At 60.7% G+C, this 26215-nt stretch overlaps 1 protein-coding gene and 1 long non-coding RNA gene across 5 annotated transcripts in view; one reads left to right on the top strand and one right to left on the bottom strand.

Moving 5' to 3' along the window:
* Window positions 1-17924, top strand: part of LOC121035895 (uncharacterized) — a 19404-nt gene extending 1480 nt beyond the window's left edge. Inside the window, exons 2-3 of the long non-coding RNA XR_005793132.1 lie at window positions 13590-13600; window positions 17844-17924. This is a non-coding gene — a long non-coding RNA (uncharacterized LOC121035895). The remainder of the gene's footprint in view (window positions 1-13589; window positions 13601-17843) is intronic.
* Window positions 5031-26215, bottom strand: part of CBS (cystathionine beta-synthase) — a 29303-nt gene continuing 8118 nt past the window's right edge. The window contains exons 1-17 of one of the 4 annotated variants that reach the window (XM_040483823.1): window positions 25290-25601; window positions 22531-22747; window positions 20409-20515; window positions 19335-19469; window positions 18906-18985; window positions 18689-18823; window positions 18107-18176; window positions 16806-16897; window positions 15911-16036; window positions 15211-15295; window positions 13757-13862; window positions 12137-12214; window positions 11839-11973; window positions 11159-11267; window positions 7246-7330; window positions 6825-6866; window positions 5031-5511 (exon numbers count right to left, since the gene is read on the bottom strand). In XM_040483823.1, coding sequence (XP_040339757.1) covers window positions 5354-5511; window positions 6825-6866; window positions 7246-7330; window positions 11159-11267; window positions 11839-11973; window positions 12137-12214; window positions 13757-13862; window positions 15211-15295; window positions 15911-16036; window positions 16806-16897; window positions 18107-18176; window positions 18689-18823; window positions 18906-18985; window positions 19335-19469; window positions 20409-20515; window positions 22531-22747; window positions 25290-25359 — 1830 coding nt within the window. In that variant the 5' untranslated portion in view covers window positions 25360-25601 and the 3' untranslated portion in view covers window positions 5031-5353. Of the gene's footprint in view, window positions 5512-6824; window positions 6867-7245; window positions 7331-11158; window positions 11268-11838; window positions 11974-12136; window positions 12215-13756; window positions 13863-15210; window positions 15296-15910; window positions 16037-16805; window positions 16898-18106; window positions 18177-18688; window positions 18824-18905; window positions 18986-19334; window positions 19470-20408; window positions 20516-22530; window positions 22748-25246; window positions 25602-26215 lie in introns of those variants that run through there. The other 3 variants (XM_040483821.1, XM_040483824.1, XM_040483822.1) reach the window with 3 other exon arrangements.

Here is a 26215-nt window from a genome sequence, read left to right as displayed (position 1 = left end):
CCCCCCCCCCCCCCCCCCCCCGATCGTCACTAATCCAGTAGATCAGGAAGAAGCTTGCTTTTGGCCTGTGTCCCTGAGAACAAGCTGTCAGGCCAGCCTCCCGGGGAGTGAAGTGTCACTGATGGTATCTTAAGCCAAGGCGACAAAACCCAGGAAGAGGCTACTTCCAGCACCTGCCGGGCCAGGGCCATCGTGGAGGACAGCCGGCCCCTCCTCCCACAGGCTGGGCTCGGGGAATCCGGCGTGCACCCAGCTGTGACAGAAGGGTCGAGAATACGGCCACCCCCAGGAGGCCGTGGGGGAAACGTCCCCTCTCCGGGCTTCTTGCTGGAAGAGACGCAGTCGTGGCTCATCCGGCAAGAAGGAAACTGCCGGGAAGCCCAGACTCCGGCGGTGCCGAAGCCGGAGGACCCGGCTCAGGCTGGCTGCCAGTCCACAGCTGGTCGCACCAGGAACGGGGCGGAAGGCACTCGGCCGCCCCCACCCCACGCACCGGCCCAGGTCCTGCAGGGGCTCCGGGTGGTGCGTCCGACGCCAAGCTCGTCAGGTGCCCACACTGTAGCTGCAGAGCGGTACAGGAGAGCGATCGGTGCTTCCTGGTCTGCAGCTCGGAAGGCGGCCTCTGTCTCCCACCGGGAGAGACACCAGAGACCAGGCGAACCACGCCTGCTGGGCACGGCCCGGAGTGACCGTGGGAGGAAGGGGCCTGCCGGCCGTGCGGGGCGGATTCCGGGTTTGGACCCGAGGAGCTCCATCGGCTCGCTCGCCGGGACACTAGTGTCCGAGGCACGTCTGCCACCTCGGGGGTTCCAGCCCCAAGCGAGCCCTCAAGGGGGGGGGGCGGGGCGCGGCCAGCATTCACGTTTGATTTTTCTTTCTCCTTAGGACTAGCCGCCCCCACTGCCATTTTAAGCTGGGCCCGCGGCCGACTACAGACCCCATACGCCAGCTTCCCTGCAGCTAGGCGTGGCCGTGCCCGAGTCTGGTCCAGTCGGCACGGCAGCCACCTGTGCTGACCCCTGCCGGCCGTGCCCGGCGCGAGGGGCTTCCTGCCACAGCCCCGCTGAGCGTGGCCCCTCCCTGCCCAGGCCCAGGGTTGCAGGTAGGAGCCTTCCTCTTAGAGACAAGGTGTGGACGACAAGGGAACTGTGTCCAGCAGCACCCGGGCTGCTCTGTGCCAGAGGATGTGGGGATGGGGGCGGGGGGAAGCATGCCAGCCAACGGGAGGCTTGTGGTGGAAGGCCCGCTGCTCCACGGGGGACGGCCCCAGAGGAGCAGCGTCTGAAGGTGACGGCGGGAACGGCCAGGGACATGCAGGCGGGAGCTCCTGAGCCCACCCCTGCTGCTTACACCGCGGCCCCGCCCAGCTGGGAAGCTCATAAAGTTACCCCAAGACCACCGCCTGCGGCCACGGGCACTGCTCCCCGCACTGCTCCCCGGGTCTGCTCCTGGGGCTGGGAAGGAGGGAGGGAGCAGGCCCCTTGGGGCCACAGTCTTTTGCCACCAAGTAGGCAGCAGGGGTGGGCGGGCTCCTGACAAGGTGGAGGGGCCCCCAGGGATGTTTATTCCCACCAGCCTTCCGGTGCAGACCCCAAGTCAGGCCCGGGCTGGGGCGGACGGCGGAGGGGAGGCTCTGGGCTCCACGCCGAGCATCGGCATACGGTCCACTCTGTGGTGTAGGGGACCAGGCTACGAAAGGGTCGTGTTAAAAACCGTTCAATACCAGCACTGTTGGGGGGAAAGTAAACTGGCCCGTCCGGGAATCTTGTGATCCTTCAGAACGGGCCACCAGACAGGGCTGTCTTCTCCCGCTCGTTGGCCCACAGAGGCCTAATACGGCCACTGTTGAGTTTCAGAAATACGCCCAAGATATTTTCCCTTTGGTCCAGAAACTGGATTTACCAGCTTTGTGTAAAAAGATTATTTTTTTTAACCAGTTATGCACAGATACGAGTCAAACAGTTCTAGGTGATGACTTAGAACGAAAAGAGCGGGTCCCAGAGCCTGCCTGGCCACCCAGAGGTTCGGGGCCTCCAGCGGCTGCTCATGGGATCTGCCCACGGATTTCCAAAGCCTTCGTGGTGCTGCTCATTTAACTGGTGACATCGGAAGGTGAAGCTTACGTGCCCTGCCCCCCAGTACAACTGTCCTTCCTATGTAGTTTATAACTTCTGGACAGATTGATGTTCAGGCTTTCATGACCTTAATTAAGCCGCCTTCCCTCCTAGCTTAGTTGCATCCTGCACTGTGATTGAATTTCTTCCACAGCCGACCCGTGGACACAGGTTTAAACTGCGGAGAGCCACTCACGCGTGGATGTTTCTCCACAGTCTAGTACTGTAAATACCGTAAATGTATCTTCTCTTCCTGCTGTTCCAGCGTCGTCTTCCCTCTAGCTTAGCCTGCTGTAAGAATACAGTATTTATGGTATTTGTGTGCCCAACAGAATATGCATAAGAATACAGCGTATTTAACGCATCACCAGCAAGTGATGCAGGAGGAGGGCACCAACTGGGCAGTAGGAGGCTGCCCACAGTTAAGTTTCTGAGGAACAAAAGCGACAGAATTTCTACTGCAGGGGGAGAAGAGCTGGCATCCCTGACCTCTGTGCTGCTCAAGGGTCAGCTGTCCAGCCTTCATTCACACGGTCTTTTTGTGGTGTTTTCTAGGTACTAATGTAACCCCACTTTCTACCTACCAGGCCTGGGACTTGAGTGTTTATAGGCCTGTGACGTCCCCTCCCCCTCTGAGCATCGCCGGGAGCCCTCTGTCCTGCTGCATCCCATGGCTGCCCAGCCCTTTGCCAGGGACCTGCCTTCCCACCGTTCTGGGGGTGCCCTTCAGGATCCTGTTGGGCGGAGCACATCTTCTAGTGCTTTCTGGGGCCAGGGGGCCAGTTTGCTGTTACAAGAGAGCGTGGCCTGCCTGCCTTCCCGTTCCAGATGTTTTCAGGCTCTGCCCCCTCGCCTCCCAGCCTCCACCTGCTAGAGATCAAGTCAGGCGCTTTTCTCATTCCCGAGGCTCTGGGTAACCTGGGTTTCCCCACCCACCTCCTGAAGCTGCTTTTGGATCCTTTCCTTGGTGATCTAGCATTGCACAGTGATGTCCCGTATGGGTCTTTCCCTGTCCCTTGCAGGTGGACCCTCTCAACCTTTTGTTCTGGGACAGCTTTGTGAATTGTTTCACTGGTGATTTCCTTCCCTGTTCCCTGGAACTATTTCTAATCAAATACTGGAATCCAAGAAGCTCAATGAATTCCAAGCACAAGAACCATGAAGAAAACTATATCAAGATATATCACGATTTCCAAAATACTGAAAAAGAACAAAGCTGGAGGGCTCCACAGTTAGTTCCTGATTTCAAAACTTACTATAAAGCCATAATCATCAAAATAGTGTGGTACTGGCATAAGGAGAGATATAGAGACCAGTAATACGGAGTCCAGAAATGAATACTTACATCTACGGACAACTGATCGTCAACAAGAGCACCAAGACCATTCAATGGGAGACCATGTCTCTTCAACAAACGGGATATCCAATCCACATTTAAAAACAGGACGCCGGATCCCTACCTCACACCATGTATGAAAACTCCAAATGGATCATTGAATGTCATTTACCAGAATAACAGCTAAAACCAATAGAAGTCTCAGGAGAAAAGACAGGGGTAAAACTTCATGATCTTAGATTTGGTGATAGGGGTCTTATTATGTGCCACCAAAGGTACAAGAAAAGAAAAAAAAAGATAAACTTCATCAAAACTTAAAATATGCACTAAAAGTCATTAGCAAGAAAGGGAAAAGATACTCCACAGAATGGGAAAAAAATCACGTATCTGATAAGGATCTAGAAAATATGAAGAACTCCTACAACTGGACAACAGAAGACAACCCAATTTAAAAATGGACGAAGAACTTGGATCGGCGTTTCTCCAAACAAAACACACAAATGACCAAAAAGCACATAAAAAGATGCTCAACATCACTGTCATCAGGGAAATGCAAATCAAAACCACTTCCTCCCACCATGATCATGAAGCAAAACAGAAGCCCCCCCCCCCCCCCGAGAAAAACAGTGTGGACAAGGACCTGGAGAAACCAGAGTCTCTGTGCACAGCTGGTGGGAATGTGAAACGGCACAACCACTGTGGAACAGTTTAGGGGCTCCTCAAAGAATGAAACAGAATGACCACATGACCCAGCAATTTCACTCGTGTGCATATAACCCAAAGAATGAAAAACGGGCCTTTAAACAAAATACTTGGACACATGTTCATGGCAGCACAATTCCTAACAGCTAAGAAGTGGAAACAACCCAAACGTCCATCACCTGTCGAAAGGACACACAAAACGTGATCCGTGCACACGACGGGGTGTTATTTGGTCATAAATAGGGATGATGTACTGACAGCTGCTACAGCGTGGGTGAACTTCAGATGCTGAGCGAAACAAGCCACAGACGGACGAGAGGCCAGATTGTAGGATTCTGTTTACATGGCGCATCCCAACAGACAAACCCAGGGGGTGGATGTGGGGGGAGTGGGGGGTGCGAAGTGCATGGGACTTGGCTACACGAGGCGGTGGCTGCACGACACTGAGAACATACACTTTTTAAGTTTTTTTTTTAATGTTATTTTTGAGAGAGCACAAGCAGGGGAGGGGCAGAGAGAGAGAGGGAGACACAGAATCCGAAGCAGGCTCCGAGCTCCGAGCTGTCAGCACAGAGCCCGACGCGGGGCTCGAACCCACAAACCGTGAGATCGTGACCTGAGCCGAAGTTGGACACTCAACCGACTGAGCCACCCAGGCGCCCCAAAAACTTACACTTTTAAATCGTTCATTTAAGGTTATGCGAATTTCACCTCAATTAAGAAACCCCCAAACACTGAAGTCACTGTAACCAGCCCCGGTACCCAGGAGACAGCACCTCCGTGTGAGGGCTCCAAACAGGCCCATCCTTGCCTAGCCACCTTTCTGCTGCTCCCCATCGTAGGCTCTTCTCCAGAAGAGCACTTTCCTCCACCTTTATCCACCCTGCTCTGGTCATTTGCCACGAGGGCTCACCCACCTGGCTGTATCCTGTTTGATAAGATTTTCTTGCTGAGCCGTTTTAGAAGAAAGGGAAAGAAACACACATCTACTCCAATAAACCGTACGCGGATTCACCGAGGCGGCCAGGTGTTAGTAAAAGGGAAGCTAGCGTCCACACTGGCCCCAGGCTAAGCATCCTACACCCGCTGCTTGCTACCCGCTCCTGACAACAACGCCCAGCGTCAGGCAGTTACAAATCACGCGTGTGGATTCTGTGTTTACAAACGGTAGAGCACGGACCCCGGCGAGGCGTGGGCACGGTCAGAGCTGTACCGTGGCCCCCGCAGGTCTGGGCTCCGAGGTGCTTCCTGACTTGGTCTTCCGGTCGCGCTCCCGAGTGGCCACGAAGTTCAGCAAGTCGATGGCAGTGACGACCCCGAACACCGTCTGCCTCTGACTGGACTTGCCGTTGCTGTGGTCTGCGGAGGAACAAGACAGCAGGTGTAAAGGGGTCTCCGCGCGGAGTCCGTGAGAGGCGGCCGCGCCCCGGAGGCCCTGCCCTGGAGCCGCCCGAGGTCCACGCGGGCCCAACACCACGTGCGGTCTTCTGACACGAGACGCCTGGGTGAAGCTGGCTTCTCCGCCCCGTGTCTGCCCGGCCGGACGCCCCAGGTTTCACTAAGCAAGCAATCCGAGCGTCCCCCTGGGCGCCCGATGCTTGAGTTTGGCGAGAAGTTCCAACATCTCCCACACCCGTGAACTACACCCCCGGCCTGTCTTCAAACCCCTGCCTTTCTCTCAGGCCTAAATGAACACCAGCCCCTTCCCACCGCGCTGTGCAAACCGCAGAGAGGGTTTTTGAGACGGTTAATTTTATGTGTCCGCTTGACGAAGTCACGGGGTGCCCAGATATTTAGTCAGACATTACTCTGGGTGTCTGTGAGTGAGACGTGATATTTGAGCACAGGGAGGAGAGAGAGGATCCTCCCTAATGTGGTGGGCCTCACCTAATCAGCCAAAGGCCCGAAGAGAACAAAAAGGCTGACTCTCTGAGTGAGAGAACATCGTTCCTGTCTTTGGACTCAGACTGAAACACTGGCTCTTGGGTCCTGAGCCTGCCCCCTCACCCTGCAGGGGACCCACTGGCCTGGTCACCCGGTTGGTCAGCCAACTCTTTATACCACAGCTCTTTCCCCACATCCACATATCCTGGTGACACTTTCCCCCGAGAACCGTGATGGACGCACACAGGGCCAGGCCCCCCCTTTCCCAGCACCACACCTATGGCTGGCTGTCCCTCGTGCCTTTGAGGGCAGAGGTCCCGGCGAGTGGGGGGAGGGGGGGGGACGGGGACCCAGCTGGCATGCTCGGAGAACCTCGGGAGAGGAAGAGGTACCAGGACGGACAGACGGCCGCACGCCTCCGCAGGGGACGGCGGCCTCTAGCGGCCTCTCCAGTCTGCCCTGCAGACCCTCCAGGAGAAACCCGTCCAGAGCCCAGCGTGCAGGCTTTCTGGAAAAAGGGCCACGGGGTCTCTGCCGTGACCGCTCGCCTCTGCCAGCACCGCAGGAGGCGGCCGGGGGAAATGCTGCCAGGCGGACTCTGAACTTGGGACTCTGGCCTTTTTCTGGTAGAAGTTCAAATGTGAGTCAACAGCCTAGGAGGAAGAACCCTCCCACTCGAGCCTGGGGGTCCAGGACCCCAGGCGCCCTCCTCCGCCCTCGGAGGCTCCGACTGTGACCACAGAGCCATTTCCGGCGGGGGGGGGGGGGGGGGGGCGGGGCGTACATACCTGAGGGCCCCCCCACCACGCCCGTCAAGGCCAGGTCCCGCGCTGTGGAGCCAAGGACGGGACGGGCGTGAGAGTCGGGGCAGACCGGGCCCCAAGACCAGCCCCTGCCGGGAGGGTGGGCACTCTGGGCCCCTCCCATCCTCCTTGTTTCTCCAGCCCTCATCCCCGCCCGGGACCGGACGCATCCCCCGGCCTGTGGGGACCCGCCAAAGAGGCCCAGAAGGGGCTTTGTGCGCGGCAGTTCAAAAGCCCTGTGGCCTCTCTGGCAGGGCCCACAGAAGGCTCCCTCCGAGATCCACAGTCACAGGCTGGTGGGGGCTGGAGGTCAGCACCCCCTCCCCCCCGACACCCTCTGAGGGACGAGGGCCTCATTGCCCCGCGGAGCTCCCGGCCCAGCCCGGCCCACAGCAGGCCCACTCACACTGGATCTGCTCGTGAACCACCAGGGCGAAGTGGTCCATTTCCAGGATGTGCGACAGCTTGCCCAGCGGGTCCGTCAGCCGGATCTGGAAGAGGACGTGCGGTCGGTCAGCGCTCCCAGGACAGTCCCGCCAGGCCTCAAGCTGGCAGAGCCTGAGGGCCGCTGCCTGCCAGGCCTGACAGTGAAAGGAGCAAAGCAAAGGCTGGGCATCGCTCCAGAACATTCTCCTCTAGTCTTTTGCCGATTCAGAAACCGAACGCAGGACGCAGAGGGCGACACAGTGCACATAAGACGCTTAGATGAACCATGAGTCCTTAGACACAGGACAGAGCCATTTAGAAAGGCTTCCCACACTCTGACCCCAAGTCTGACATCGCGGAAGACGCAAAACTAATGAGAAGCTCAGGGAGGGGTGCCGGGGTGGCTGAGTCCGTTAAGCCTCCAACTTTGGCTTTCGGCTCAGGTCATGATCTCGCAGTTCATGAGTTCGAGCCCCGCGTCGGGCTCTGTGCTGACAGCTCGGAGCCTGGAGCCTGCTTTGGATTCTGTCTCCCTCTCTCTCTGCCCCTCGCCCGCTCACACTATGTCTCACTCAAAAATAAAAAAAAAAAAAAAAAAAAAAAAAAAAAAAAGAAAACTCAGGGAGATACAGGGGGAGAGGGGTTTACACACAGTACCAGTCTGTGGGATACTGGAACAGCTACATTTGCCACAACCCCGGGGCCCGTGGAAGGCACAGACAGACCCCCTATGAGAAAACTAGCACTTATCGGTCACCTGCCCCAACAAACACCAGTGCAAGACGTGCTAACAATGGCGAGCTGTGTGGAGAAGGCAGACGTGGGTGCTCGCCCCACACCACCTCCTCAAGACAAACTGTGAGAACTTACAGTAAAAACAGGGTCCACCTTCTGAGGATCGATACCCGTGCCTCACGAGAAGTGTGCTCCCACCAGGTGGGAAAGGGAGTGTGGGGGACACAAAATGGACAGAAGACTCAGGAGGGAAAATCAGGATGGGGGCGCTGGAGGAGTGGTCATGATCGGAGACCCTGGCCCTTGTGCGGGAGCAAGGCTGCCCCCGGTGGCCCCCCGGCCACCAGGCCTGTCGCCCCGCTCAGTCCTTGGCTCGCCGCCCGCTGACCCGGCACCCAGGTGTTCCCTCGCCCCCAACATCGCCAACGCCCGGCTCGGGCCTCAGCCAAGACCGGAGATGGGCTTCGGGCACACCCCCAACACCCTCTTGGCTGACTGCCTGGAACCCGGAAGTCACGGTGACCACACGTCCAGAGGGAAGAGGTCTGCTGTCAACAAGAGGCCTAAAGGGCTCCTGTCTTTGTATCCATGTTCTTTGGGAAATCAGCAGAGGATGCTGTTCAATGAGTTCAGCCTCCCCGGCCCTCGGGGGGCTGTTACCCTCATGCCTAGCACTCCCCAAGAACAGACCCCATCCCCGCACTGGGAACGCAAGTTTGCGGTAAACGCAGGTGACGTCTCTACAAGTTGAACTCACCCGAGGCCATACTTCCATTTGAAAGATCTTCCTAGTTTTAAATGACCCGCAGGGAGAGGCAAACACGGTGAGGTGGGGCATTCGGAGAATGGAGTGAGCCTAGCCCCCAGCCCCCGCCGGCATCTACACGGGCTGGGGCTCTACCTCGGGACCTCCTTTCCACCTGCTCACACCGCAAGGTTCTCAGCTTAGTTACGGATGGGGCGTCAGCAGCCCAGCCGCAGGGGTCACCTGGTGTAAGCCACGGCACTCGGCCATCTCTTTACGCTCCCGGGAAAGTCTGACCCGGAGAGCCCTCTGTCCCCCACGGCCTCCACTGCCATCAGCACCCCGGGAGGGGTCACAGGGGCTGGCTGACCCTCTCTGGGGACACAGTGAGGGGAGTGTTCATCAGACGTGAGCTGGACAAACCCTGGTCAGCCACACCGGAACCTAGCCCGGCGCCCTTCCTATTTGGACTCTGGTACTGGGGGCGGTTCCGTGGGAAAAGACCAGTGCTCACGGCTCAGGAGACCAGGGGAAGAGCCTCTGGGGGTGGGTCCGGGGGGGGTCCAGCACGTCCACGCCGGCGCCAGTGCACGCTGAAGTGTTCACAGCAGCGCTGGTCCACGGAAGCCAGCTTCCGCCAAACGCTTTCTGTAGGCCACGCACTGGATGTGGTCAAAAGGCCACGGGGGGTCACAAAGAACCAGGTGGTAAGGGAGCCACAGCGCACCCAGGTGGCCAGGCCCCCACGGGGCAGCAGGAAGGGCCAGCACCTGGCAGGGCGGCTGTGCCCAGATGTCGGGTCCCACCCAGGCTGTCTACTGCGGCCCCTGCACTCTCAAGACAGGATCTGGAACGCGGAGGCTTGGAGCCCCTGCTGAAGGAAGACACCTGCCTCCCCCCACACCCGCCCCTGGGAGCGCAGGGCAGAGGGGAGCAGGTGCACGGCGGCCCCCGACACGGTCGGTTCCTCCGGCCCCGCCCGGCAGCTCAGCGGCGGGAACTGAAGTCCCTGCGCTGAGACCCAGAGGGGTCCCGGCCGAGGGCCTGGCCGCACTCTGGGGGCGGAGGCGTGGCTGAAGGTGTGACGTGGCCTCTCAGGGAGGGAACAAGATACAGACTCAGGCGCCAGGCGGCGGCCACCGGCTCTGCCAGCTTGAAGACAGACCCACGGAGCAGAGCCCCCACCGGAGAGAAGGCTCCCCCAACCAGGCCAGCTCGTGGAAGGCCCCGGCGCGGGCCAGCGGCACTTGGGGCGGGAAGGGACCAGGGTGCACGGCCCCGGGGGATGGGTCTCACCACACTACGCTGTGGGAAAGGCACACGAGTGGCACACGCCGTGTGCACAGGTCTGCAGAGCACATATCGGCTGCAGCGACGAGAGGGGTGTCGGCGGGGGGGCGGGCAGGGGGGGCCTTCGGGGTAAGGGATACGTGCGCTCGTGACCATGCGGACAGCTTCGTGGGTGCGTATTCACGTCAGAACCATCGAATGGGCTAGGTTGGACACGACCCCGTGCGGCAGTTACGCCTCGGTAGAGGGAACAGCTGAGAAGCCGGCGGGAAGGGCGCCCACGCTCGGCCCGGCTGGCCAGCCCCTTGCACGTGACACCGGGCTCAGTGACACCTCACGGAGCTTCCGCACAAGAAACACGCTCATGCGCTCGGTGCTCCGGGGTGTGACAGGGCCTGGGGCACAGAGGGTGAGCGCATCGCGCGGGGGCGGCAGGGGCACCAGCTGCGGGAAGTGTCGAGGTTGGAGGAAGGACAGGGGACGAGGAGGAGGGGGTGACAGTCCAGGCCGGGCAGCGGCTCCCAGAGGGCCTAGCGGAAGGGGCCCTGCAGGGCCCGTGAGACAGGTGACGGCCGAAAGTGGAAGGAACACAGATTCTGGGGCCATGTCAGCTGCGTGGTGGGAAATTCCTCCCCGGCTCTAGACTCAGCCCCTCAAATCCAACACGGCCAGCGGCCGCCTTCCCTCACCAAGTGCAGGACAAGCTGGTGGGGAGTCGGCGCCAGGGACCAGGGAGAGGGGACGCCCGACCGCACCACCTTGGGGCCTCCGCCCGGCCCATCGAGGGACCGTGATCATGTAAGGACACCCACGGGCCCCAACCAGCCCCGGCAACTCCCCAGAATGTTCTCGGCCTGCCGGGCATTCTTAACGAACGTGCACAGAGAAGGCACAGGCCCAGCGTTGCGGAACGACCGAGCTGGCGGGCGCCCGGCTTGGCTGAGACGGCCTCGGGATGCTGACCCCCGGGTGAGCCCCCACCAGCGAGGGCCGCCTGCAGAGCAGGGGCAAAACCTTGGGTTTATGGGCTTGGGCGCAGCAGGGGCCCCGGCACCCTCTCACGGGAGCACTGAGCCCCGCCTTCGAGGGCAGGCCTGGGTCTCGAGCGAAACAGAGCTCGTACCTGTTTGAACTGCTTATAGAGGACTTTTCGAACTTGGTCTGACGGCTGAACCTTCCCAGCGAGCAGGGACGACAGCATGTTCCCCAGGGTCACCATCCCCAGGATCACCCTGGGGAACAGGGGTCAGGGGTCAGTGCGGGCACCCCTCTTCCCTCCCAAGGACAGAACACGCCCACAGCCACCCTCTGCTCAGGCTGTGCTCCGTGGCCAGACGTGGAATCTCTCTGAGAATTCAACCAGGAAGTGCAGTGCCTACGCGTGGGTATAGGGTGACTGACGCCCGGTCCTGGGGGCTGCCTGTCCAGTGTGGGGACACCACAAACCAGCGAGTCTCGGGCGCCTCCATTCTGACCAGCATCGCGGGGAAACAGCTGGCAGCGTCCCGGGTGGTGGGCTCGGTTCTAGAATTGGGACGGTCTCGGGAGACTGCTGGCTGGCCACGGCCTTCCAGTGCTGGCCACGAGCCACGGCACGGCCGGTCCTCTCCCGCCACCCCCCACACACGTGCCCAGAGTGCAGGGACGCCGCAGGAGGGGTCCTTGGGCCATAAGAGCTAGCGTGGCGGGTGCGCATGGACAAGTCGTCCGACGGGCCAACCGCTGCCCCGCCCTGTCCGGGAGCTTGGGGCCCTGGCCCTGCGGCTCCGGGCAGAGCCCCGGGTTGGGGTGGCTGACACTGACCCTGATTCGTCGACCACGGGCACCTGGTCGAAGCCCTTCTCGCGGAGGATCTCGATGGTGTGCTCGCAGGTGACCGTGGGCAGCACCGTCAGCGGGGCCGACAGGCTCAGCTCCTGAACTCGCAGGTGCCACCACCTGGGGGGAGGGCGCCGGGCCGGCCACGAACCGGGAGGCGGGAGGGGAGGACAAGCACACTCACTGCAAGGCTCAGCGCAGAGGGATGATGGCCGGCCAGGTGCGGGACGGAGCACAGGGGCCTGGACTTGGGAGCACGGTCTCCGTTCAGAGACACCCTTACCACGGCTTTGTCACGGTGAAGTCCTCCTCCTTCAGGAAGCCCTTCTGCATCATCCATTTGTCACTCAGGAATTTGGACCTATGGGCATCAAGAAGCCACTGGGGCCCGGTCGGTCCTGAGAGAGCCCAGCACCACTCGTGGGACACCGTGGCTCCAGCCGAGACCCCGAGCGGCCGGCGGGGACTGCAGGGTGAGGCCGGGGAGCCGGGCCTCGGAGACCCCAGCAGGGAGTGCCGTGGGGGCACCTGGTCGACCCGCGAGCCTGGCCTGCGTCTGCGGGGGGGCGCAGAGCACAGCGTCTGTCCCGGAGCCCAAGCCGGAAAGCCCGCTCCCGGCTCCGGGGCGGCCTCCCGGCCGAGGAACAGAGGGAGCGCCTCCCTCCCAGGGGCTGAGGACACTGGCCCCGGCTAGAGGCTGCCTGCCTGGGACCCACCCCAACCTGCCACCCGGTGACCAAGACACGCAGAAGGACACGCTTGGTCCTCCGCATGACCGGTTCCGTCTACCGCTCACAGCTACCCCATCTCTCTGCCCCCCAACACCTGCCCCGTCTCCCTCCCGTTCACCCCACCTCCCGCATACCCCCACCCTGTCCCCCGCCCCCCACTGGCCCTGCCTTTCCCCCCTCCCCCACCCCATCTCTCCCCCCACCACACCACCCTCTCTGCCCCCTGCGGACCTGCCCTCTCACCTGCACCCCTGCTCCGTGTCTCCCTCACCCACCCGCCACGTCTCCCACGGGCCCGCCCTGCTTCTCACACCCTCCAGCGTGCACACGCTCACATGCCCGCACAGCAGGCCTGTCGAGCTCACGGGGAGACGGGCATCCTGACTGGGGCAGGCGGGCAGCCCAGCTCAGGGCAACTTGGCGGTGGGAATCCTTGTGAACCCCCGCGCCCCTGGGAAGCCAACTCGGGGCACCCCCAGCACCCAGGCTATGGAGGGAATCGTGAGGGTTTGGCGGGCGGGGGCCAGGGGGGTCCTCAGCTCCCCGTCCCCCAGAAGCCTGCTGCAGAGCAGCCTGGTGCACAGGCAGAGCCGTAGGCCCAGGGGCCACCGGCTGGACCTATGGCCCTCAGAGCTGGGCCACAACACACACGAACGCCCAGTGCCATCGGGCCGGAAGGGGCCGTGGGGGCCACCGGCCAGACACTTCCCAGCAGGTCCTGAGGGCGGTCTGAGCCCAGCCAGGGATCTCCTCAGTCAGAGGGTGGAGGCCGCAAGGGGCCGAGTGGGGGAGGGCAGCTCACAGGAGACACGTGGGAGGGGCGACGGGGGCAGGAGGGGCTGAAGTGGGCAAGGAACCCCCTCCAGGGGGCGCTCTGCCAGACGCACCGGCCACCATGAAGGTGCGCGGACTCATAAGCGTGTCTAGAGGACCCCAAGACGGGGACCAGACAGGCTGAGACACGATGGGGAGCCCGATGGGGAGCCCGGGGCTAGGCGCAGGCAGAGCTCACAGGGGTCCCGCAGACCCCCACCCTCCCTCCTCCTGCCTGTCTGATCTCCGGGGCGGCCGTCAGCGAGAGCCCCCGGGGCGTGCGGGGCTCAGAAGGACAGAGAGATGCGGGCGGGGGACTCGGAAGGACAGAGACGCGGGCGGGGGAGGGCGCGTCTTACATGTAGTTGCGCACCGAGTCCGGCAGAATCACCACGCAGCGCTGGCCCTCCTGCAGCTCCCGGGCAGCCTTCACGGCCACCGACATGGCGCTGCCGGCGCTGCCACCTGCGGGGGGCCGGGGGGGGGGTGGCGTGAGCACCTGCGTGCGAGCCGGGGGAGCCACCCGCAGAGCCTGGCTCTGGGGGGAGGACCCCGCTTCTCACTGCACCCGCACCGCTCTGGCAGCACGGAGCTCCACGTCCGCCCAGGCTTCGTCACCAAACCCTCCCGGAGGAAGCACAGACACCCCACAGCGAGCCGCGTGTCCTCTCGGCCGTCGGTCCCTGGGGGTCTAAATCCAGCGCTTCCCTCGGGGGCCTTGGGGCTCCGAGCGGAGACAGCCGGTGGGGAGCGTGGTCCCATCTCCTTCTGACCCTGGAGGCCCGTGTCACACATGGCCCCCAGCCTCTCCAGGGCATTCCCGGCACCCTGTGCCAGCCCCAGACCCCAGGTGAGGGCTGGACTTGGCTGAAAACAAGTGCCCACAGGGCGCTGGGGTGGCTCAGTCGGTTAAGCGTGTCTGACTTCGGCTCAGGTCATGATCTCGCAGTCCATGAGTTTGAGCCCCATGTCAGGCTGTGTGCTGACAGCTCGGGGCCTGGAGCCTGCTTCCGATTCTGTGTCTCCCTCTCTCTCTGCCCCTCCCCTGCTCATGCTCTGTCTGTCTAGCACTCAAAAATAAATGAACATTTGGGGCGCCTGGGTGGCTCAGTCGGTTGAGCGTCCAACTTCAGCTCAGGTCACGATCTCGCGGTCCATGAGTTCGAGCCCCGCGTCGGGCTCTGGGCTGACGGCTCGGAGCCTGGAGCCTGCTTCGGATTCTGTGTCTCCCTCTCTCTCTGACCCTCCCCCATTCATGTTCTGTCTCTCTCTGTCTCAAAAATAAATAAATGTTAAAAAAAAAATAAATGAATATTAAAGAAGAAAAAAAACAAAAAAAACAAGCGCCCTAAAAGCTTTGGCCTCACCCCCAAACCACTGACGGCATCGCCGGGACGCCTCTCAAGGTGGGGCCGGCAGGAGGCAGACGCCCACTCGAACCCGGACCCCGCTGCCCACTTCGCCGGGAGCGCAGGGATGGCGCCTGCTTTCTTCCCCTGTTGAGCTGCTGGGGGGCTGCTACGTCCCCAGGCCCCTCACAGCTCACACTCCTTCCCTTCTCGGATCTGCGGGCCACGCCTGTCCTCAGCGAGACAAAGCCTAAGGACCCCAGGGGCCCGGGAACACAGACCCAGAGCTCCAGCCACGTTCTGGAAGGGCACCTCTGCCGTGAGCACGACGGCCCTGCCGAGGGGCAGACGGACGGACGGCACCTGACAGGCGCGGCCCGCGGCTTCAGAACGAGGGTGTCTTTTACGCGTGGCCTGGAGGTGGGCAGGGGGCAAGTGCACCCCAGAGCCCACCCGGCACTCACCGCACAGCAGCCCCTCCTGTGCAATCAGCATCCGGGCGAAGGCAAAGGCCTCCTCATCGTTGCTCTTGAACCACTTGTCCACCACCTGCAGACAGGACCCACACGGAAAGCTCTGGAGGGGCCCGGGCCCTTCTGTGATGGGGGTGTGGCCACAGCCCGTGCCTGCAACCTCACATGTGCGCCAGAGGCCATGACCCTCATTGGAACGTGGCCCGGCCCCACATCTGCGACCGGATTCTCAGGGCTAGAACCCTAGAACTTTCTACCTCTCCTGGTCCAACACATTCTGCCCCTGGCATCGAAACTGTCTGCCAGCCCCCGCCGCACAGCTCTGTCCCCACAGGTCCACCCTAGACAACCCCCCCCCCCACAGAATTACCCTCTAGGGTCCCGAAAGAGAGCCCTGTCTGGCTGGGGTCCTTATCGTTCACTTTGCTTCCCTGCCCTCAGCACCCGCGCCCTCTCCCTCTGCGGGGGCCGGGCCCGTGCCCACGGCCGTCTCAGCGTCTCCGCCCACCAGGGCCCTGGCACACGCTCGATACGGTGCCACCTGTTACCTACCCTTGACAGCGAGGCCACGCTTTCCCCGCCTGCTCATGCAGCCCCCACTATTCCGCGGCCCCTCCGTCGGAAAACAGGTCAAGGGCGTTCGTACCCAGAGGGCTGGAACCGTGCCTGGGAGTGCCCTGGCCCTGCCTACCGTCCGGTCCAGCACCGTGGGGATGAAGTCGTAGCCGATCCCTTCCACCTCGTAGACCGTCTGCTCCGACTGGTTCAGCTCCTCGGGCTCTGCGAGGATGGAACCCTCGGGATCCACCCCGATGATCTAGAGGGGGCGGCATGAGGGCCCGAGTTGGGCGACAGTCTCATCTGGCCGTGCCTTTTTACGGGGGTGGCCAATCCCACCCTAGCAAGCACCCGGTGAAGACCTGCCCTGGGGTGTGGCCGTGTCCCCAGGCCTCAGGCCCCAAGTGCTGGGGACATTACAAGGTACACATTCACCTGGGGTACTCCAAGGGGACAGCATGTGGCCGGGGGGGGACAAGGTAGCTTCCCAGGGGAGAACCAGGTGAGCAGGGCGCCCCAGGAAAGCCCTGACTGCCCCTGTGGGGGCAGCCAGAGCCTTTGGGGATGGATGGCAGAGAAATGGCCGGAAGGAGGAAAGTGCTCGGGACCCCCAGCTGGAAGTTTCTACAAGCCCCTCCCCGGGTCCACGCTTAACTCCAAATCCAGATGTCCCCCCCCCCCACCCCCCGCCAAGCACAGCACATGCGGGACATGACCCTAAGAGCTTAGAGCTTCTGGAACGATCCTTGGAGGCCATCCAAGTCGACTGTCCCACCCCCAGAGCAGTGGGGCGCCTAGGTCATGGATCACTCCCAAGAAGAGGCAGACACACAAGGTACAAGACAAGCTGTAAGCAGAAATGTCAGGACGGGGAACTTGCAGCTCTAAAGCAGAGGCCACCCTGGGGACCCAGGGCCCAGAAGCTCGATGGTCACACTCCGACCGCAGATGGGGCCACAGGTGAGAGAGGCGCGCACGTCCGGGCCCACCCGCCTCCGATGCCCGTCTGCAGCCCCTGGCTCACTCACTTTGCACCCTGGGCATTTCTCCTTCAGCTTCCTGGCGACGCCCGTGATGGTGCCACCCGTGCCCGCCGAAGCCACCAACATGTCCAACTTCCCTGATGGGAGAAGCTGTGTCAGGGGGCCACCCTCCGGCCACAGCTCAGCCGGCTCGCCACGCTCAGCAGTAAGTAAAGACGCAACCAAAACGCAGGCCGGTTCTCAAGAAGTTCAGAGAGAAGCTGTTGTCACGTTTCGACAGCCTCTCATGACAGTTCTAGAGCTTTAAAGAAGCATCCGCAGCCACAGCGAGCCAGTGGGCTCTGTTTAGTCTTTGCTGGATGACACGTGGCCACTGCAGCCCCCATCTGGTGCGAAGCCGTGAAGGGCGTCTGGACGCACTGCCAGGACCTGCCACACGGTGGCTGCCGCAGGGACGGGCCCGGGGAGGCCCTTTGCCGTGCCCCTCTTACAGTGTCAGGCTTCAGGTAGGAATAAGTGAACTGAATTATAAAGGAAATAAATAAATCCCTCAGGCTCGGCCCGAAAGTCACTGGGCTCTCCGCCTGCCGCGTGGCCGGCCCAGGCATCCTGCAGACAAGTCGGTGCGGACACCCGTGCCGAGGCAGAGGGCTGTTTTTGCCAAAGGAGAGAGTTCTCACACGTAAAACCCGGGTGAGCACACCCTTGGACCCTTGCCGCCGTCTGGCTCCTAGGCCTGGAACGAGGTCGCGTGTGGGCCGGTGCCAGCACCAGGTTCCAAGCGGCGAGGCCCATCGCCCGGCACTTTCTCCCTGAAACCTCTTAGGGAACCACCCCCCCCCCCCACCCCCACCACGGACTTGGCTCTCAACGTGTGCAAAGGCTCCAGGGACACTCATGTCCGTACAGGAAGTAAACCAACCCCCGGCACCACCATCCGGCTCAGGAGATGAGAAAAGCCAAGTGTTGGATTCAGCGCTCGGATCGGGGCCTGATGCCAAGGGCTTTCGACGGCATGGAGCCCAAGGAGGGCTCCAGCACCAACCAGCCTGGCACACTTTCGTTCCCCGCACGCAGGAGTAGGTCTGGAAGGACCTACTGCTGGGCGCACGAGCAGAACCATGTGATACGTTTGGTGTTCCAGGCGACGCACAGGCAAAGCCCGAAAAAGGACACCCCTCTGGGGAAATGCGCTGGAAAGCACTTCACGGAGAGGGGATGCTCGGGCTGGGTTTTGAAGGACGGACAGGAGTTTCCCGAGGAGAGGGTAAGTGACCCGTGCGCTCCCAGGCAAGCAGGGATTGATGCAGCGAAGGCGGACGGAGGGGCGGGACGCAAGGACTCACCGTCACACTGCTGCAGGATCTCCTCGGCGGTGGTGTCGTAGTGAGCGAGGGGGTTGCTGGCGTTGCGGTACTGTGTGGAGAGACGGCGGAGGGGCTGAGTGGGGTCAGGAAGGCCAAACGGGCAAAGCCCCGGGGCGTCAGGCCGACGGCTCAGGGCGAGCCGGAGCGGATCCCGGCAGATCAAGCCAGTGGCCGGCGGCACGGGCGGTTTTAGGAAGCTCGACCAGCACAGGACGTTGACTCGAGCCCTCCGGGAGGTGCGGTTTCTGAACTCACCCAGAGGGGAGACGGGGGAGGCCGAGAGCCCCGGTGAAAAGGTTTTCGTGTGTTTTACACCTGTACAACAGCTTCCGGGTGCACCGCCAAAACCGTTCCGGCCCAGGCGCTGAGCGCAGCCCTCCAGAGGCGGGGGGCGGCCAAAGGCTCAGCGGACCTGGCCGCCACCTGCCGGAGAGCCGGGCAGGCCGGCGACCGCGCGCCAGCTGCCTCTGCAGCCCCCGACCCCGACGGACGCCCCCCAGGGCGCCCCCGATGTGGGTCCACACCCCCGAGTGCACGCTCGCCCCCAGACCCCGGCCTCACCTGGTCCAGGATGTGAGAATTGGGGATCTCGTTCCGTAGCCTCCAGGCCACCCCCACGTGGGACTCCGGGGAGTCAAATCTGGCCGTGGTGGGCGTCCTCACAATCTCGGCCCCCAGGGCCCGCAACACATCCACCTATGGAGGAGCACGGAGGCCCGCGTCTACCCCCGGGCCCAGTGCACGGGGCCGGGCCCCTCGGGACAACCCCTGCCCCCACCTTCTCCGTGCTCATCTTCTCCGGCATCACGATGACGCAGCGGTAACCCTTCACGGCGGCAGCCAGGGCCAGCCCGATCCCTGGGGACAGTGCACGGGGTGAGACGGGGCCCCGGCGCCCCACAGACCCCGCTCTGGGTGCCCACGGCCAGGAAGGCCCAGGGAGAGGGCACTCAGATACCAAAAAGGCCTGAGGTCACCCCCTTCTGTCTCGAATGAGGGAGTCGGGGCAGAGAACGCCCGAGGTAGAAACGCAAAGGGGATGTACCCCCTGAGAAGCAACGCAGGTGGGAAAACGTGGAACCCAGTGCCCCCGGCTTCCCCTGGGCACCGCCCTCCAAATGCACGCATTACGTGCTGCCCAAGCGAGTCGAGGGAGGAGGCCGGCCGGACAGGCCAGGGGACCCTCCCGGCCCGTCCTGGGACCCACCTGTGTTCCCGGACGTCGGCTCAATGATGGTGTCCCCGGGCTTCAGGGTCCCGGCCCGCTCGGCGTCCTCAATCATGCGCAGGCTGATACGGTCCTTCACGCTCCCGCCCGCGTTGAAGAACTCACACTTGGCCACTGGGAGCCAAGGACGAATCAGGACAGGAAGAGGCTCCCCCCCGCCCCCTGGCTGATCCCCACGACCTCCTATTATGCGACACGCCCAGAACGTGGGGACCGTAAACCAGCCCCCTCTGTTCTCGCCCCCACCTGTGCCCGGAGCAGCGTGCTCGCCCACCGGGAAACTCCCCCCTGCCCAGCCACCTGCTGTCCAGCCCGAGTGGCAACTCCGAGCGAAGGAGAGAAGTGAGGAGCCCCCTGCTGGGTGGGTGGGCCAGGAAAAGCCCCCCCTTGGGGCAGCACGGGCCCAGGGCCGGACACACAGCAGGGGGCCGGTGTGAGGCAGGGCGGCCCGCCCCGTCCAACTGGGGCCTGCCCAGCGCTCCACGCCTGCCTCCCATCAGCCTGCTCACCGGGAGAGGCCCTCGCCCAGCGACACGGGGCTCTGCGTGAGGGTGGCCCCCCTGCTCACCGAGGACAAGGCCGGACGTGGCTCCCCCGATTCCCACCGCCTCATAACGGACGGTCTATCCCCACAGAACCAGCTGAACACAGAGACAACCGCTTCCTGCCCAGCCCACGCCCGAGACCCCGCATCACAAAGACGGACCCCGTTGTGACGTCTCCTCCTCCTCAGGTCTGGGGAAGGTCAAGCTCCTTCCTGGTTGGGTCCTGCCTTCCACGTTGGCCCAGAACACGCTCCCCGGGTCTCCACACTCTGTCTCCTCATTCGGGCCCCGACCAGAGCGGCCGGCTGTGCCCCGCCACCCCAGCACGTCCCCCTACCGTGCTTTCTTTCTGCTATTACCCGATGGGGTCCCGCACATTCATTAGCCGGCTCACTCCCTGGCCCCTCTTGCCCCCCAGAGGGCCCCAGGGGTCTATGCCCACAACCCTAGGCCCACCGAGCTGCTGCTGGGGCAGGCACGGGACAGAGGGAGGCGGCCAGGTACTCACAGAGCTCGCACTTGAGGCCAAATTTCTTTCCGATCTTATTGATTCTCACCATGGGGGTGTCCCCGATTTTCTTCAGGATGTCGGGCAAGATTTGGGGGGATTTGGTCCTGAAACAGGGAAGTCCACGATCACTCAGACTTGGCAGACCAGCACGCTGTTTTACATAAACCAAGAAACAAATCCAAGAACTGGCTTGGGTGAGGGATCCGAGTGGTTAATTGCACAAACCTACTCGCAGGGTAAAAGGCCACAGGCACATTCCTGCTCACGTGTGCACACATGACACGTGAGGACACCGGTGGGTGAGCCGATGGCAGAAACCCCGTCTGTGGTGTAGCTAACGGTGAGCCGCATCAAGGTCGTTTCCTGGGCAACAGGGGCCGGGGTCAGAGGGCAGCTTGGGGAAGGGACATGAGACCCCTCTGTATTATTTCTGCAACTTTCTATGTTAAATTGTTTCCAAGTACAGGGGCGCCTGGGTGGCTCAGTCAGTTAAGCGTCCGACTTGGGCTCAGGTCATGATCTCACGGTTCGTGGGTTCGAGCCCCGCGTCGGGCTCTGTGCTGACAGCTCGGAGCCTGGAGCCTGCTTGGGATCCTGTGTCTCCCTCTCTCTCTGCCCTACCCTGCTTGCTCTCTCTCTCAAAAACGAGTGAATGTTAAAAAAAAATTACTTCCAAGTACGGAAGCTGGAGTAGACAACGCGACTTCAACAACAGCTCCTGCCTGGTGCATCCGTTCAGAAAATCTTTTCTGCGGACCTTCACTTCCTTCCATCTCTCGGCACCCGACCCCTGGGATTCCTTGTCCTTTTCTTTTCCTTGATGAAAAAAGGAAAAAAGCTTTTCCCTGATGAAAAAAGCTCCTCCAGAGCTGAGCCCCCTCAGGCTGCCTGGCTGTCCACCAGGGATGGAAAGCGGCCACAAGGGGTGCACCGGCCACCGGGCATCACTCAGAAAATGTCAGGCACGGGTGACTGAAGCACCCTACTCGAAACAAAACAAAGACCTTGGGGAGTCAGCGGTGCCCCTGGGGTCAAGGTCACCATGAACTCCCAGGTGGACGTCCAGGCTCAGTGTGGGATTCCTCATCATCGACTGGCTGTCTCCCGTCGCATTCTAGCGACTGGCTTTCTCTCCCCGTTCTCCGACCTGGTGACAGGTGACAGTCGGGTGCGGACAGCCCGATGGTGTGTCAGCCACGACACAGGCGGTTCCCTCCTCACCCTCAGGGCCCGATGCCAACTGCATACCTTCTTCCTGTCCGTGCCAAGTACGTGCTCACCAAACACCCGCCCGGGGGTGTGCAGCACAGACCTGGGTTTAGCTTCCTACGCCCTTGGATTTCTAATTTACATTCCGTGGTTCCCAAACTTTAGCGAGCCCTCTGCTCCAGGAACCCGGCAAGACCAGATTCCTGGCCTCAGGCCCAGCGCACCCAGCTCCCCAGGGGGGCCGGAGGCTGCAGTCCACCCTGGGGGCCCAAACAGGCCTCTGCTGGAACAAGCTGGAATCCAGCCTCCAACAGCAGCCTTCCAAGGAGCGGAAGGGACGCCCCCAGCCAGGCCAGGGGCAGCTCACAGCAGGCAGGGCGAAGGGAGAGCTTGGCGGGGGGTAAAAGCCCCAGGCCTTCCGCGTGACGGGCTCAGGGGCCCGCAGGAACCTGGTCCCTCGTGGCTGCCTCAGCCTCACACAGGCCTTTTTTCGCCCACTGCTCGGCTGGGTTTTGGCAGTGAGGGCTCATCGCCTCCTGAGCTCTCGGTGCTCAGACACATTTAATGCTTGGGGATTCTGGATTTGTAAGTTTTTCATTTCTGCCAGCCCCAGTGAGGCCTGCACCTCCCTACCGCCCCTGAGTTCTGATTTTAAATCCCATAATCAGGGGTGTCTGGGTGGCTCAGCCGGTTAAGCGTCCGACTCTTGATTGCGGCTCAGGTCATGATCTCATGGTTTGTGGGATTGAGCCCCGCATCGGACTCCAGGCTGACAGCAAGAAGCCTGCTTGGGATTCTCTCCATCCCTCTCTCTCCCTGCCCCTTTCTCCCTCTCCCCAGCTTGTACACATGCTCTCTCTCCTAAAATAATAATAATAATAATAATAATAAATCATAAACCGGCACTCACAAGACAGTGTGGTGATGAGGGGAGTCAGTGACCGGCCTGCCCAGCTGCCAGGAACACTTGCTTGGGGCATCGGGACGGATCCACAGGCGCTCCTTGGCTTCCTTGTCCCCCGGAGGTCCCTTCTCCAGGCTCCCTTTCCCTAGGTGTGCCCCTGAGAGGTGGGGGCACCCTTCGGACCCCGTTTCTGCTTGGGGTGTCTCGGAAGGCATGCTGGGATCTGGCAAAGGGAGGGGGAGAGACTTGGTTCAGGCCATTTCTAAACACCTGCCCAGGAGTCTGCTTTGCTGCTGGGGACCTGGGCAATCCTGCTCACAGGGTCCCTCTGCAGGGGCGGGGCAGGGCAGGGGGCGGGGCGTCCACACATTCAAACAGCACAAGGGCAAGCACAAAAATGTCGGGGCAGCTGCTGTGGCCACGGTGTGGCGGTTCCTCAAAAGGTTAAACAGAACCACCACGGGAGCCAGCATGGCGCTCCTAGGCATATATCCAAAGAGCTGGAGACATCTGTGCACCACGTTCACAGCCACACGACTCACAAGAGGCAAAACGTGGAAACACACCAGACACCTGTCACAGATGCGCGATACACAAAACGTAGCACAGCCATACGACGGAATATTACTTGGCCGTAAAAAAGTAATAAAGTTTTCAAAATTTCTCAATACATGAGCACGTACAAAAAAAAAAAGTTCCCACGCAGAGGTGACGGGTATGTTGTTTATCTGACAGTGGGGAATCTTTGCACAACGTAGACGTGAAATGAAAACAGAAAGCTGTAAAAAGGGCTTCTGTTGTGAGTATCACACATAAGGACAACTCCATTAAAAACAAAAACAAAAACGGGGCACCTGGGTGGCTCAGTCGGTTAAGCGTCCAACTAGGGCTCAGGTCATTCATGATCTCATGGTTCGTGGCTTCGAGCCCCGCGTCGGGCTCTGTGCTGACAGCTCGGAGCCTGGAGCCTGCTTGGGATTCTGTGTCTCCCTCTCTCTCTGCCCCTCCCACACTCATGCTCTGTCTCTACTTCTCAATAATAAATAAACATTAAAAAAATTTTTTTATATGAAAATTTTTCTGACAAATACAACACAGTATTGTAAATGGATTTTTCTCTCCCTTACGATTTTCCTAACACACTTTTCTCCAGCTTATTGTGAAAGTACAGCATAAATACATGCTATATACAAAACAAGTGTTAACTGACCATTTATTTACGTTATCAGTAAGGCTTCCGGGCAATAGTGAGCTATTAAATTTGGGGGGAGTCAAAAGTGACATATGGATTTTTGACTGCGTGGGGTCGGCACCCCTAACCCCTACACTGCTCGAGGGTCGACTATATATATGGCTTTTGTTACCTCAAAGTTGTTTTGAAAAAACTACATTTATATGACGGATATCAGAAATGGAGATAATGATGTATTTACCCTAAAAAAAAAGGAATGATGTTTTGATACACGCTACGAGGTGAGGGGGCCTCGGACACATTGCGCTTTGTGAACAAACCACACGAAGGAAAACCCCGAACGGCTACACCTGCAGGAAATAGGAGCCTACGATCTGCAGATTCACAGAGGAAACTCATCAGGTAGGACAGAGGTTATGAGGCGTCGCTGGTGAATGGGAGGAGTTTTGGTTTGACCTGATGAACGTTTTGCATACAGATCCTGGTGATGGTTGCACAACCTGTGAATGTACTTAATGCTACGGAATTGTGCCCCTGTGAGTGTGTAGAACCATAAAGAGGATGTCACAAAAACCTTATCATGAATTTAAGCACCTCGGTGGCTCAGTGGGTTACATATCCGACTTGGGCTCAGGTCATGATCACGCAGTTTGTGAGTTCGAGCCTCGGGCTCTGTGCTGACAATGTGGAGCCTGCTTGGGATTCTCGCTCTCTCTCTGCCCCTCCCCTGCTTGTGCTCACTCTCACTCTCAAAATAAATAAATGAACTTAAAAATTAAAAAGTTTAAAAAAATAAATAAAAATCACACATAACCTTAAAACAGATTAAGACAAGGACAACAGATTAAGGAAGGACAGACGGACAGACGGAGACCGGCTCAATCAGAGGTGAGGCCTCACTGAGCTGTACGCCTGCCTCGCCCCTTTGGGGTGACAACCAACAGGCACCACCCTCATCTTCGGAAAGACTGGGACTGAACTCAGCCTGTCTTCTGCCCCCTTCTCCCGTCTCCACAGCGACCGGGACGACAGAGCCCGGCTCCTCCAACACGGCCACCCCTCCACAGACTGACGACCGACAAGTGCCCACAAGAGACAGTACAATTGCACAAACGAGGCATATCCTCCAAGGAATCCCGGAAGAGCTCAAGGGGGTTAGGGGAAACTGAGGGAACCTGAGTTCAGCAGAGACTGCAGTTAACAGCTGCGTTCACTAACGGTAACAAAGACCTACTAATGCAACAGGCTCGGCTACTCAGGGAAAGTGTTAGGAAGCAGGCACACGGAACTCGTCTTCCCAATTTTTCCTAAAACTAAAACAGTTCTTACAACCCGGGGGGGGGGTGCTCTGGGGCACCTGGGTGGCTCGGTCAGTTGAGCGTCTGACTGATTTCGGTCTAGGTCATAATCCCAGGGTCGTGGGATCGAGCCCACAGATATCTGTGCTCCCCAAGACCTTCCTGAGGCAGTTTTGCTGTGAAAAGGTGAGTGGCCGAGCAGACTGGGCCGAAGGTGTAAAGGGCTCCTCACATGGAGGTGTAAATCCAGAGTTTCGGGGCGTTCCCTTGCTGACCTTCTCCTCCAGGGCACGCAGAATCAGGCTGGTTATCAGCAAAGGCAGAGGCAGCCCCAGCTGGGTCCATTTCCCCCAGTGCAGGTGGCCCGATGCAGCCCAGTGCCCAGCGGCTGGCCACATTCGCCCAGGCCGGAGCCTGCGAACAGGGAGTTAGAAACCTGGGGACACTCTGCAAGTCACATCCTTTGGAAATTCACCAGGCCGGTGGGGCTGGCCCCATTCCAGAGAAGCCAGCCTCCCAGCTGTCCCGCCCAACGGCCTTAGAGCGGTGGTTCTTTTCAGCCTTGGGATCAACGGCTTCTTTTGGAAGCTTCAGGTCTTCCCTGAGGCCACTGGAGGATGCCCCCCTCCCCTTCTCTAACTTTAGGAACCCCCCCACCCCGCCCCTGGCCCTAAGGAGACCAGCACCTTTTCTCGCTCAGGCGGTAATTCTTCCACCGTGCAAGAACCGGCCCCCCTGCCCGGGTCACAGACCCTCCTCCCCATCGGAGGCAGGCAGCCCCGCAGCGCTCTGGCCGGGCAGGCACGCCGCCCGCCGCAGGACCGGCCAGAATCGCTGACCGTTCGCGGAAGCGGCCTCTAAGGACGCGGGCAGCCCCGCGCCTCCTTCTCTGCGACTTGCCTAGCCTGGCATAGCCTCCGGCGAGGTAAGGAGCCGCTGGGTACAAAGATCGAAGCCGACCGAGTCTCCGCGGACCCCAAAAGCACTGGGCCAGGCGCTCGCTTGGCAACCGGTCCCAACCCGCGGGTTCCCACTCGCGAGACTCAGCTCGCGCCCCGCGGGCCAAGCACGTGCGTCCCGGGCAGGCGGGCTCACCTGGCGCCGCCCTGCCGGTTCCCGCTCCGCCTGAAACCCCATCTTAAAGCGCAAGACCCTCCTGGGGTCACGACGCCCCCAAGGGCATCGTGCACCCTGCAGACAC

The sequence above is a fragment of the Herpailurus yagouaroundi genome, unplaced genomic scaffold, assembly GCF_014898765.1.
Source record: "Herpailurus yagouaroundi ecotype Mexico unplaced genomic scaffold, PumYag 162, whole genome shotgun sequence".
Lineage (NCBI taxonomy): Eukaryota > Metazoa > Chordata > Mammalia > Carnivora > Felidae > Herpailurus > Herpailurus yagouaroundi.
This window is presented reverse-complemented; position numbering and strand designations above follow the sequence as displayed.